Below are 14,354 nucleotides of genomic sequence, written 5' to 3'. Positions count from 1 at the left end.
GAAACTACGCTGCATTAGGCCTACAAATTGGGTATGGGGTGTAGAGAGATGGTGTGTTCCACTCCAAGGTGTTCTCCAGGTTGCCTTTCCTGAGCTTCGATCTTCTGGCTCTCGTTTAGTAGCTCTTGGAAACTACACTGCATTAGGCCTACAAATTGGGTATGGGGTGTAGAGAGATGGTGTGTTCCACTCCAAGGTGTTCTCCAGGTTGCCTTTCCTGAGCTTCAATCTTCCGGCTCTCGTTTAGTAGTTGTTGGAAACTACACTGCATTAGGCCTACAAATTGGGTATGGGGTGTAGAGAGATGGTGTGTTCCACTCCAAGGTGTTCTCCAGGTTGCCTTTCCTGAGCTTCGATCTTCCGGCTCTCGTTTAGTAGTTCTTGGAAACTACACTGCATTAGGCCTACAAATTGGGTATGGGGTGTAGAGAGATGGTGTGTTCCACTCCAAGGTGTTCTCCAGGTTGCCTTTCCTGAGCTTCGATCTTCTAGCTCTCGTTTAGTAGTTGTTGGAAACTACACTGCATTAGGCCTACAAATTGGGTATGGGGTGTAGAGAGATGGTGTGTTCCACTCCAAGGTGTTCTCCAGGTTGCCTTTCCTGAGCTTCGATCTTCCGGCTCTCGTTTAGTAGTTCTTGGAAACTACACTGCATTAGGCCTACAAATTGGGTATGGGGTGTAGAGAGATGGTGTGTTCCACTCCAAGGTGTTCTCCAGGTTGCCTTTCCTGAGCTTCGATCTTCCGGCTCTCGTTTAGTAGTTGTTGGAAACTACACTGCATTAGGCCTACAAATTGGGTATGGGGTGTAGAGAGATGGTGTGTTCCACTCCAAGGTGTTCTCCAGGTTGCCTTTCCTGAGCTTCGATCTTCCGGCTCTCGTTTAGTAGTTGTTGGAAACTACACTGCATTAGGCCTACAAATTGGGTATGGGGTGTAGAGAGATGGTGTGTTCCACTCCAAGGTGTTCTCCAGGTTGCCTTTCCTGAGCTTCGATCTTCCGGCTCTCGTTTAGTAGTTGTTGGAAACTACACTGCATTAGGCCTACAAATTGGGTATGGGGTGTAGAGAGATGGTGTGTTCCACTCCAAGGTGTTCTCCAGGTTGCCTTTCCTGAGCTTCGATCTTCATGCTCTCATTGAATTGTGGTTAAACGGAACAACTGCATTTGGCGTACTAGTTGGTTTGGGGTCTACTATCGGTGTCTGCCACTCCTTGCTGTTCTCCTGGTTTCCTGTCCTGAAATTCCGTTTTCAGGCGCTCGTTAAGTAGTTGTTAATGTTAGACTGCATTTGGCCTATTAGTTGGGTTGGGGCCTACTATCGGTGTCTGCCACTCCTTGCTGTTCTCCTCCACTGAACCAAGCTGTGCCGCCTGTTTACTACGGTTGCCAATTTTGAACTGCATTTCGACTACTTACTGATTTGGGCCTACTCTCTGTGTCAGCCTCTCATTCCAGTTGTCCTCCACTGCAATGCCCCCTGGTTATTCCTGTGTTACCAATTTTGAACTGCATTTAGCCAACTTTATTCTTTGGGCCTATATCTGTGTTTCCTCCTCATCCTGCCCATTGCCCAGCCAGTGATAGATGAGTCTGCTTGTACATTGACCCATAACGCAACATTCCCCGTGCACGCTACACAACAACATTGTGACCCTGCTGAAAGTCAGGTTGCTCTTCCCGCATACCATACCACCTTACACGGGGACAAAGAGGAAGGTGCAGATGAAAGTGCAGGTTCCTTCATCAGGTGGGGGGGAGGAATACTAGTTGGCGACGTCACTGGCACAGGGCCTCTCATAGTACGCAAAAGTGTTGCTGCCGGTGGGAGGCGCCCCTGCCGTGCAAACACACCGCTGTACTTTGAGGGGCCCTGTGCCAGTGCCAATGCCAACGAGTGGGCCCCCCCTGCTTGCTCAGGTTCACAGCACTTGCAAAGTTGAAATACTTACCTCTCCCTGCTCCACTGCCGTGACGTGGTCCAGATTTCCTGGGCCCACTAATTACTTGAACCAGCCCTACCCACCACAACTTTAGCCAAATGACCCCCAATTTCAAATGCCTTCCAATTATTATAAGGTAAATTTCGCTTGACAAGCTTCATTAAGAAGAATGGATGGTTTTGACATTAAAATGGGCACTCTAGGTGTTTTCCTGGCCCCCACTCACTGCCGACTATGCTGCCCCATTGACTTGCATTGGGTTTCGTGTTTCGGTCGATCCCGACTTTACGTCATAATCGGCCGATTTCACTCGACCCGACTTTTGAGATAGTCGGGTTTCGCGAAACCTGGCTCGACTCTAAAAAGGTCAAGGTCGCTCAACTCTAGGGTTGATGTCAGCTGTTTTATGGCCGCTGACATCAAGCCCACAGGTTAGTAATGGAAAGGCGTCTATAAGACACCCCCATTATTAACCCCATAGATAGACTGTAAAAAAGACACCGTCAGAATAAAATCCTTTATATGAAAGAAAGACACAGACTCCTTAATTTTGGGATAAAAAAGCACAGTTATACTCACTTTACGCCCTTTTCATTGAATCCTTTGAACCCTGTAAAAAACTGGGAGATCTGCTAATGGATATGGAGCATTTCAACATCATGGTTGGTGTTGATTAAGACTTTGGCCCCAATTCAACAAAATTGGAGTTTTTCACACTAGCGTTATTAAGGAGGTGTGATGGAATCAGACACTTTTGCTCACCACAAATCTTACTGCGATCAGGGATTGCAGTAAGATTTGTGGTATATGGTATACCACTGCTCATCAGGAAATTAATGAGCAGCATTCACCACACCCAATCACTCCCATGTCCGCCCACAGCTCAACTTTGTCAGAACAAGTCAAAAATTACACGAAAACACCAAAAGTCTAAAAATGTTATCGCAGCCCGCGTTGCATCCAAATTTTCTCCTCTTTCAAGAACTTTTACCCTAGAGTACTGGAGTAAAAGCTTTGATGAATCGGAGCCTACCAGAATGGAGCTCTATTGTATTATGAGAAGACCCAACTCATTTGTTGTGAAGAGACAGAAAAGAGGGTTAAGATGGTCATAAAAGGTGAAAAAAGAGGCCATAAGGAAGAACAATGAACAATGAAGACAATCAAGGAAAGCAAAATATCAATGAAATTCAAACAAAGGATTAGAACATTTTTTCAAAATGTTAAAACTGACATGAGCGACATTCTCAAGGAATTCTGGAAACCACAATCAGGAAACTATAACTTGGCCTATTTATAAAACCCCATTGGTTTCACCTACAATTATCATGACAAAAAAATAGAATAAGATGAAGAGTAGCAGAGACCCAAACCTTGTGACACCATCTTTTTGATTTACCTCATGAATTCCAATCATTATGTGAAGAACAGGTCAAATGTTCATAAAACAAGACTACTGAGGCACTTTATAGATTATCAACAGATTAGACCATTTCTTCCATAACTTTCTAGAAGGTGAAAAGTAAGCAAACATTTAAAGTGGCCTTGTTCACGCATACAGATTTATCAATTCATCCAGGAGGCCTAATGAAGGGAACTTCAATTATTTCTTTATATGAAAAAGTGATGTAATAGAATCATATACTGTACATGAGATGAAAGATGGAGAACCAAATGCATCACTGGTCTAGATCAGAGGTCGGCAATTAATTTCACCAAGAGGCCACATGAGAGGTCATAACTATTGCGGAGGGCAGACCCAACATGCTTAACTCAATTTTGCTCATCATTCTACCAATTTTTGCCGTGGTATCTGCATTTTTAGGATGCAGACAATGCTGATATCGAGATGCCAGGGACGTTGGTGGGCCCTTGATACGGTACGCCACTATTACTAGCCCGTGGATTGCACTGGAATATCTAAAGGGCCATTGTGGCCTGATCTAGATAATCAGCTTTAACTTTAAATTTCTAAATATTTTCAAAAATTATTTTTTTTTGTTTCTATTTTTTTCAATATTTAGAAGTTTGTTGTTTTTTTCTTTTTATACAGATAGGACACATAATCATTATATTTAATGAACTTTATAGCATGCGTGCTTTTTGATCCAACTTTGAACTAAATTTTTGATAAATATAGTCCATTATATTCCAAAACATCCATGAGGATGGACAGCACACAAGTGCCACCCGAGTTGAATCCTAATGCAGCCATTTTTTCAATTTCTAAAAGAGATGAGAAGTTTGGAAACCTTCATCTTTTTCTTTCTGCATACATACTATTAAAACAGATGCCACATTGGTGGTGAACACTGAGTCATGGACCAAGAAATGGATGAAGATCAGATAAAAACACTGATTAAAATCAACCGGTGATTCTTGGGAGCAAAAAGAAGTTGAAATTCTGTCTCTACAACAGATATGATAGAGAAGGAGATTGGCTCAGCTAATGAACTGAGTGAGACATCCAGCGCCCTTCATGAACAAACACCGACATTCGGAAACTTTCAGAAAGATGTAGACCGGTCGGATCCACAAGAAAGAGTATCACATTGGAACATCATGGACAGTTTTATAATCAGGGGTATAAAATATCCTTTTGTTATGACTTTTTATGCTCCCCACTTTCTCCACAGCCCAATTTACCCTACATCTGTACAAATAGTTTAGAATTCGACTAATTTAATGATAAATTAAAAATGGACTTGTGTAGAGTAGACCCCCAAAACCCCCCCAAAATAAGAAATTAATTCCAAATATGTGAATCCTCGTTAAACTTTATTTGTCGCTCGGTTACCTTTGGGTAATGTGTCTTATTTTTCTCTTGAATGTATTTTATCTCTTTTATATTCCTTTCAGATGAATGTTATTTGAACAATGGCGGCTGCAGTCACCAGTGTAGTGTTGCTCCTGGAAGAGGAATTGTTTGCTCGTGCCCACAGGGAATGTATCTGAGTGTTGATAACAAGACCTGCGACATTGTAGATTATTGCACAAAGCATTTGAGATGCAGTCAAGTGTGTGAACAACACAAAAATGTTGTAAAATGTTCCTGCTACGAAGGTTGGACTTTAAATCCTGACGGAGAGACATGCAACAATGTTGGTATGTAACACCTAGGTGGTGACCATTGTTCTATACCATATACCATATGTTTTGGCATTGTTTACATGCATTAGATTTTATGTTCTATTTACAAAATTGGCTAATAACTAATTATTATCAATCCTTCGAAAATATTATCATCTGAAATTTACTATACGCACATTCAGTGATGTTCATGGTTAATGTTGAAATCTATGAGGTCTTCTGATTAGTAAGCCCAGCATGAAGTCATGCATGTGTCATGCAACAATGTTGATGTCGCTCCAGGCCTACATAATCAAAGAAACACTGATGATCCCGGTAGGTAGACATAGGTAGCTAGGTTCTGGTCAACAGCGAGATAGCCATCAGGCAACGGTCCAGATACAGTTTTGGATCATCTCTGGTCATCATACATGGAATTTTTAGGCAGCTATTATAAAACATTTTGGAAACTATGGTCATTCTTTTACTTTATTAGTTTTCTGTCTTATAAATTGATGGCTTATCATTAGGATATACAATAATTTATGATCGATGGGGTTCCCACTTCCGGGATACAGAAATGTAAGGTGGCACAGCATTAATTAAGTGCTTCATCTGCTTATGTGTAATTCAGTGCCCCCCAGCATTGTAAGAATCCATCCAGCCATTACTTTAATAGTAAAAGCTACAGTTGCTTGCGCAGTGGGTGATTGGGGTTCGGGTATGCAGGAGACAAACACTTAAAGGGGTTATCAGGACTATTTATAGGCTTAAGAGCTAACAGGCAGGCTAATGACCTACCTGCCTGTTGTGCCCAGCTCCAATCTCTGCCAGCACAGAGTGATCATGGACCTCTCCTGTCAGAAAGTTAGTGCTTCTGCTCACGTCATGTCGAAAGGGCAGCGACTTCTCTTCCACTCTGATCTGTTGACTGGACATGACTGTCTATATCGTGCTGATTGACAACTGTCTCCCTGCTTCCTACTGCATGGAGTTGGCTGTCAAGCATGGAGTTGGCTTTCAATGAGCATGATGACGGCTGTCACGACTAGTGATGAGTGAATATACTCGTTACTCGAGATTTCCTGAGCACGATTGGGAAATCTCGAGTAACAAGTATATTCGCTCATCACTAGACCCATTGACAGAGCAGCCCGGAAGAGGAGGAGCTGCTTAGTTAACGTGGAGCCACTGAGTTTCCAGCAGGAGTGGTTGATGACCGCTCTGAGCTGGCACCGGGTAGACCAGGCATATAGTTAGTATCTACCTGCCTGTTAGTTTTTAGGCTCATAGTAAAAAAAAATCATCCTGGATAAACCCTTTAAGAGGACACAGTTCACATTGTCAGGATTGGTGGGGTCTAACATTTGACATAATGGGGTCTAACATAAAGGGATACCAAATTGTACATGGGAATTTTCAGGTAGCTATTGCCTTAATTGACTATGCCAATATGGAGAAAGGGAATAAGGAGTATTAGACCCCTCTGGCAGTTACTAATCTACAGGAACAATGTTAAGCCAAAATGCCCATAGTTGCCACCAAGGTGGAATTACAGATACCTATATATATTAGTAGACTGTGACAGATTCAGACACCACTTACGGTATCTAATATGTATGGCCAGTTTTTGAACAATCTTTTTAAGAGTTTTTCCAATATTTATTTGTATTTTTATGTTAACACATATAACTAGCTTTACTAATTGTTGCATCCAAAAGAATATAATTTATAGTACTTCACTTTAATTACAACCCTGGGTGCAGCCTCATACATTGACTTAATTTTTATCTTCTTTTAAGTCTAATCAAGAAAAAAAACAAAAAGAATACAACACATATTTTCCAATTTTGTAAGGTTTCGTGTAAATATTGTTGCATACTTTTGTTTTTCTTTTGTGTTTTTTGAGCAAATTTTATAGGCTGTGTTCACAGTTGAATTAGAGGCTTGGTTCAAAGCTTCCATCGCAAATTCGGCCCCCCAAAAAATAAACATGTAATGAAAACCTGATGGACTACTATAAGCAATAGGGTTGATTGAGTGCTTTTTAGTGTGTTCATAAAAAAAAAAAAATCCAGCAGTGATATTTTTTTGTTGTTGTCCTGCCTCAGTGACCAAGTAGAACATGCGGAAGTGAACAGAGCCTTGTGTGCTCCAAAATCTAGATGTTTCCATATACTCATACAAAGAATAGAAGGCTACCTTGATCTACTTCCTTTTTGCCTTGCCGAAAATAAGATGCTCTTTGACACAGGGATACAAAAGGCCCCTTCGCCTTACTGAAAATAAGACGCTCTGTGATATAAAAGAGAATAGATCTTTGTGATTTTCTAAAGCCCTTACATTGGCTTCTAAGCAACCGAGCCCACAGAAATGTATCATTAGTATGCCATCCGTCACTACTGCGCTCACAAACACCAGTGAACCCTATAGATAAATGGATATGGAAAGCAGGTGTGAAGCCTCCATCTGCCTAATGGACTTATACATGGAGATTAATAGCAGGCATATGAACAGTTGAAACATGGTCCACATTAACACATCAGCTCTGCTTAATTAGATGCTAATAAGTCTGTGTGGGCTCTTTTTTAGAATATTCTTCTTAAGTACCTGCTTAAAAAATTCAAACTATTGCTAAAAAGGTTGTCAAACCAGACCGGCTCTCGTGTTTTGCACTGATGAGGAGAAAGCACCCCAAAACACATGTCTGCAAATGGAGTTTCCGGTTTGGCTTCTTACCATAAGTCATGTGGCAAGTTAATTTAAAGGGATGATATTGATTTTTAGGATTTATACCTCCAATAGGTGGCACAAGGTTAAATGTCCTCTTCCTCTCTGAGGAGGCTAATTACATATTTAAATTCCTAGGGGAGCATTTCATGGAGTATAAGTCGCCCTACGCCAAATTGGCGCTCTCCACAAAGTGAATCTTTATGAAAAGAGAGGTTGCATACTCTTTAGTGATGAGCGAGTGTACTCGGTACTCGGGTTTTCCGAGCATGCTCGGGTGGTCTCCCAGTATTTTGGGTGTGCTTGGAGATTATGTTTGAGTCGCTGCAGCTGCATGATTTGCAGCTGCTAGACGGCCTGAATACATGTGGGAATTCCCTAACAAACAGGCAACCCCCACATGTATTCAGGCTGTCTAGCAGCCGCAAATGATGCAGCTGCAGTGACTCCAAAATAATCTTAATGCTTGGAAAACCCAAGTACCGAGTACACTCGCTCATCACTACTAATCTTCTTTCTTTAGGAGCACACTGCTCCTTTGTCTCCCGTAATTCTGCATATCAGGGGCCAGTGTGTTCCTAAAGGTTGCTCAAAGAAGCAGCATGGTTGCACTGATGGTCCAAACTGTTCATTTACCTTTGCTGTTGGCACAGGCAGCTTTAACCTTGGCAGCATCGGAAAAACACTGTGGCACTGAAGCTGGCTTGATCCAATAATTGGGCAAACTGCACTCAGCACTTGCAAACTGCATAGCAAACAATGAGCTCCTTGCCTAGGAGACTGATAACCTCTAATAGACTGCAGATATGGCTCGTAATCTAGGCAACAAGCTGTATTTAAAAAACATTAAAATCCCTCTATTCTCAAGAACGGAAAGGATTTTAAATAAGAGATAAATTGCAAAGTTGCTTGTTGTTACAAGCACTTTGCAATTCTAACCATTCTTTTAGGAAATTGATATAACCCCTTTAAAAACTGAATGCTTGTCCATGTTTCCAACACTTTTATCCATGTGATGAAACAACCCATTAGCTTCCCATGATCACGACAGGGAGACCCAATGGAAATGACAGAGGTCCTTCTATTTCTAACCACTTAGATTCCATAGTTGATGCTCACCATTTAAAGGGATAAACTGTTTATCGGTGGTGTCTGCTGTGTTTAATCCTTTAGGTATGGAACATATTCTGCAAATGAGCTCAGTTCATACAAATCCTCTTTACAAATCCTTACAACTTCCAATGTATATATGCGGCAGCTGTCGGGAGAAGCGGGCGGATGCTAGGCAGGTGGCATGGCCATTCATCAATGGGGTCACTCCAACTCATGCATTACAGGACAGTTACATGGCCCCAGCCAGTAGTAGATCCAAGAGAAGGAAGAAATATAAAGGCTCCCAATCCTGATTTTGGCTAAAAAAAAAAAAACTGCCATGAAAAATTAATGTGTCACTCCAGTCTTCAAAAGTTTTCCCATCTTAATAAGTTTAGAATTTGCTAATTGCAGAGGATCTCACTGATGGAACTCCAGTAGTGATGAGCAAATATACTCTATACTCGAGATTTCCCGAGCATGCTCGGGTGTCCTCCGAGTATTTGTAAATACTTGGACATTTAGTTTTCATCACTGCAGCTGAATGATTTACATCTGTTAGCCAGCATAAGTACATGTGGGGATTCCCTAGCAACCAGGCAACCCCCACATGTACTTATGCTGGCTAACAGATGTAAATCATTTAGCTGCGGCGATAAAAACTAAATCTCCGAGCACTAAAAAATACTCGGAGGACACCCGAGCGCGCTCGGGAAATCACGAGTACCGAGTATATTCGTTCATCACTAAACTCCAATTGATCTCGAAAACGGGTCATTTCCGGGTCCATTCTCACACCATGGGCCTGTCAGAGATAGCGCCATGTTTAGATATCATGTTGGCAAGTATCAAAATATTTACTTGACAACAGAGAGATGAGTCCTTCATTACCCTTCATCTTGTCTTAACATATTTCATTATAATTGGTTGGAGACAACCAGCTTTGAAAAAGAAAACATACTTTTGTAATACTCCGTCACAAGATATTTATTCTACATGTATAAATATGTGTCCATTCAAAGATTGTGATGTGAGTTGCAACCTAATGAGAGTTTTGCTACCATGTTGTGATAGTATAGTACATTTGTATTTATCCTTAACTAAATAATTAAAAACCTGTAGGTGGACTCATCTGTATGGACTATCTGTCATAAAGTGCAGAGTTGAGTATGTCACCACGGAACAGACAGACCAACTGTTGAAGGGGATTTATTAACAGGAGTAAGATTCTCCTCACTGGGAGTAAACAAGGGGTTAATAGAGATAAAGCAAGCAGTATAACAGTACACAACAAGTTAACTGAAGCTATGAAACAGGTAAGCAGAATAGAAATGGAAAAACGAGTGTTCTTGTAACTTATCAGTCCAGGGAGATCCAGGGTCCTTATTCCAATGTAAGTACAGTCACCAGCAGCACTTGAAGATTCTGAAGTCTTTCCTGTCTTCTGAGAACTGGAAACTCTGGGGTTAAACCTGTGCAGTCTTTTCTCTTCAAAGTGAAACTGAAATCAGGAAGTAGCACAGTCTGGGTCACTGCTGCAGAAGTCTGGCAGTTTCTCTGTAGTAAAGATGTCACACACACACTGGGCAGTTACTTTTCACACTCAGTGATCTTTGCTTGTCACTGTGGTCACCAGGGCTGCACCCAAGTCACTGTCTCTGTGCTGTCAGGAGAAGAGTCTTCTCTGATTCAGCAGGCTTCCGAGTCTACACCCTCACATCCAGCCTTCACTCTGGTGGGTATCTCAGCCTCAATGCCCTCACAGGGAGCACTACTTTTAGGGGAGCATGGCGCTGCAGTCTGCCCTTTCTTTGGCGCGCTGCCCTCTATCTGCTCTCCCGCACTTTTTCTCACCACACCCCTCTCTCTTCCCAGCAGTCACCTCGTCCCCTCTGTCCAGGACAGAAAGTCTTCCCCCCAACAACCCAGCTGTCTGACTAAGTGGTTCCAGGCAAGGAGCAGGGAAAGCAACCTCCTTACATTCCCCCTCTCTTAAAGCTTGCCATTCCACGGGCGAGGACTCTTTGTGCTTCTCTTTATTCTTTTGAGGGGAGTCAGATACCTGCAATCCTCGCATCTCCTTCTGCCTTTCTTCTTGTACATACTCCCAAACGAAATGGTCTAGGAGCTGCTCATCAGTAAGGTTGAGATATGCTTTCTCTGCTTCGTCAACAACTGCTGTCCTCTTCTTCTTCTTCTTCTTCTTAGCCTTGCCGGTAGCAGGTGTTTGCGTAGGGGCTTCTTATATTCAGCTACTTCCTCATGGACTCGCTTAACCTCCTTCTTCAAGTCTTCAACCCATTGAGGGGCAGTTACCTCCCCGCTCCAGACCTTTCCCACTGGCACTACCACCCCTTGCTCTTGCTCGCACGCGCGTGACTCACTCCCGACCTCAGAGAAAGTCATATCTGGCTTTACGCGCATGCGCTCTCGCAGGGCCTGTTTCATCAACACATCTAGCACGCCTGTCACCAGTTGGTCTCACAGCACAACTTCAACTGACCCCACACCTATGCTGTCCTTCCGTATAATGGCAGTATGAAGCTCCTGCAGTGCGTTCATATATTGCGTCACGGTCTCCCCCTCTCTTTGCACCCGGCGGAACAGTCGCATGCGCAGCTCCCGTACGTCAGTGGGGTCCCCATGCGTCTCCTCAAGAATGTGTAATACTTTGTCCAGGGTATCTCTCGCCTGGGGGGGTCTGAGCATAACAGAGTCCCGTGCATCCCCCTCTAGGGCCATCACAGCTATTTCCACGTGCAGAGCCGGTATCATAGGATGCATCCGCATCATCCCTCGGATGCGCTCTGTCCAACTCCACAACATGACATTGCTCCCTGAAAATTTTGGTAGGTTAACTAACATGGCTCCCAGGGAGATGCTAGACCTGGGGTCTCCCCCAACTGCTTGGTCTGCCCTTTCCGCGCTACCGTGTGACATCCTACTGACTACGCCAAGTGTAATAAAGTGCAGGGTTGAGTATGTCACCACGGAACAGACAGACCAACTGTTGAAGGGGATTTATTAACAGGAGTAAGGTTCTCCTCGCAGGGAGTAAACAAGGGGTTAATAGAGATAAAGCAAGCAGTATAACAGTATACAACAAGTTAACTGAAGCTATGAAACAGGTAAGCAGAATAGAAATGGAAAAACGAGTGTTCTTGTAACTTATCAGTCCAGGGAGATCCTGACTGGAGGGTCCTTATTCCAATGTGGGTACAGTCACCAGCAGCACTTGAAGATTCTGAAGTCTTTCCTGTCTTCTGAGAACTGGAAACTCTGGGGTTAAACCTGTGCAGTCTTTTCTCTTCAAAGTGAAACTGAAATCAGGAAGTAGCACAGTCTGGGTCACTGCTGCAGAAGTCTGGCAGTTTCTCTGTAGTAAGGATGTCACACACACACTGGGCAGTTACTTATCACACTCAGGGATCTTGGCTTGTCACTGTGGTCACCAGGGCTGCACCCAAGTCACTGTCTCTGCGCTGTCAGGAGAAGAGTCTTCTCTGATTCAGCAGGCTTCCGAGTCTACACCCTCACATCCAGCCTTCACTCTGGTGGGTATCTCAGCCTCAATGCCCTCACAGGGAGCACTACTTTTAGGGGAGCATGGCGCTGCAGTCTGCCCTCCCTCTCTTTGGCACGCTGCCCTCTCTCTGCTCTCCCGCACTTTTTCTTACCACACCTCTCTCTCTTCCCAGTAGTCACCTCGTCCCCTGTCCAGGGCAGAAAGTCTTCCCCCCAACAACCCAGCTGTCTGAATAAGTGGTTCCAGGCAAGGAGCAGGGAAAGCAACCTCCTTACATATCGATTGTGAATTTTGAGAAAATGCGATTTTTAAGCAAGTGAGAAAAAAGGGCAAAAAAGTGATTTATAGCAAAAAGGCTTAATTCAAAGCATCTATATATAAATCTAATAATTACAAAAGGGACGCCCATTAGCTATCTTAGCATTTATAATATGTTGGTCAACTTACGGAATTTGGTGCCTCAAACACCAGAATGCGGGAGGGAATGCTACCACTAGAAAAGAAGCCAACAAGACGCTCTGCCGACACTTAATCCATGCATTATTCATTGCGTTAAAATTGAGCTATTCCGTAAATGTATCTCAGGAGTTATTCATTCCTGTTATATACAGCTCTGGCAAAAATTAAGAGACTACTGCAAACTGTTCAGTTTGTTGGATTTTTCTCTTTATAAATATATTTTTGAGTAAAATGTAAATTATTCTTTTATTCTATAAACTTCTGACAACATGTCTCCAAAGTTCCATGGAATACATTTTGGGTTTTTTTCTGAAAAGGAGAAATGGTCAACAGAAAAAGAAAACACAGCGCTTTCAGACCTCAAATAATGCTAAGAAAACAAGTTCATAATCATTTAGAAACAGCAATACTAATGTTTTAACTCAGGAAGAGTTCAGAAATCAATATTTTGTGGAATAACCATGAGTTTTAATCACAGCTTTCATGCGTCTTGGCATGCTTTCACACTGCTTCTGGCGCAAAAATGTAAGCAGTTCTTCTTTGTTTGATGGCTTGTGACTATCCATCATCCTCATCCTATCATCATCCATTCCAGAGGTTTTCAATGGGGTTCAGGTCTGGAGATTGGGCCACCCATGGCACGGATTTGATGTGGTGGTCTCTTAATTTTTGTTAGAGCTGTAGTTTGCTACGACCCAATCTGTACATGTTATATGCAAATAGTCTTCAAATTACCATTTCCATCTTCATAGTCATTAGCTCTAGTTTTAATTAACTTATTACTAATAATGTGCTTAATTTCATTTTAGAAACATTCGAGGCTTTCATCATTTTTTCCATCCGTCACGAGATTAGACGGATCGACCTTCATAAAAGGGATTACAGCCTATTAGTGCCTGGTTTAAGAAACACGATTGCGTTGGATTTTCATTTTAATCAAAGCTTGCTTTACTGGACTGATGTTGTGGAGGATAAAATATATAGAGGTCGATTATCAGAGACATCAGGTAAGTACACACGGGGAAATCAATATTCCTGGAAATCACAACACTTGGAAAGTCACTAATACGCATTCAAGTCAGTAATGGGCTTTAAGTGTGAGCAAAGGATTGATCAGGTTGTATTTGGGGGGTTTATATTTGTGTGTTTGTAGGATTATAAAGAAGAAAGAAGATAATACAAAACATAATATACCATTTATAACGGTGCTACACTATATGTAGAAAAGTATTAGGACTCCGATCTTCAGCAGTGACTACAGGTTTTTCATTCAGCCCCATTGCCCCCAGTCAATACCATCCAGCCCCATTGCCCCCAGTGTATAACATCCAGCCCCATTGCCCCCAGTGTATAACATCCAGCCCCATTGCCCCAGTGTATAGAATCCAGCCCCATTGCCCCAGTGTATAACATCCAGCCCCATTGCCCCCAGTGTATAACATCCAGCCCCATTGCCCCCAGTGTATAACATCCAGCCCCATTGCCCCCAGTGTATAGAATCCAGCCCCATTGCCCCAGTGTATAACATCCAGCC

At 42.7% G+C, this 14,354-nt stretch overlaps 1 protein-coding gene across 1 annotated transcript in view; it reads left to right on the top strand.

The window, feature by feature from the left end:
• Nucleotides 1-14,354, top strand: part of LRP1B (LDL receptor related protein 1B) — a 1,659,362-nt gene that overhangs the window by 1,072,574 nt on the left and 572,434 nt on the right. Inside the window, exons 23-24 of the mRNA XM_069732880.1 lie at nucleotides 4,804-5,049; nucleotides 13,630-13,827. Coding sequence (XP_069588981.1) covers nucleotides 4,804-5,049; nucleotides 13,630-13,827 — 444 coding nt within the window. The remainder of the gene's footprint in view (nucleotides 1-4,803; nucleotides 5,050-13,629; nucleotides 13,828-14,354) is intronic.

The sequence above is a fragment of the Ranitomeya imitator genome, chromosome 7, assembly GCF_032444005.1.
Source record: "Ranitomeya imitator isolate aRanImi1 chromosome 7, aRanImi1.pri, whole genome shotgun sequence".
Lineage (NCBI taxonomy): Eukaryota > Metazoa > Chordata > Amphibia > Anura > Dendrobatidae > Ranitomeya > Ranitomeya imitator.
This window is presented reverse-complemented; position numbering and strand designations above follow the sequence as displayed.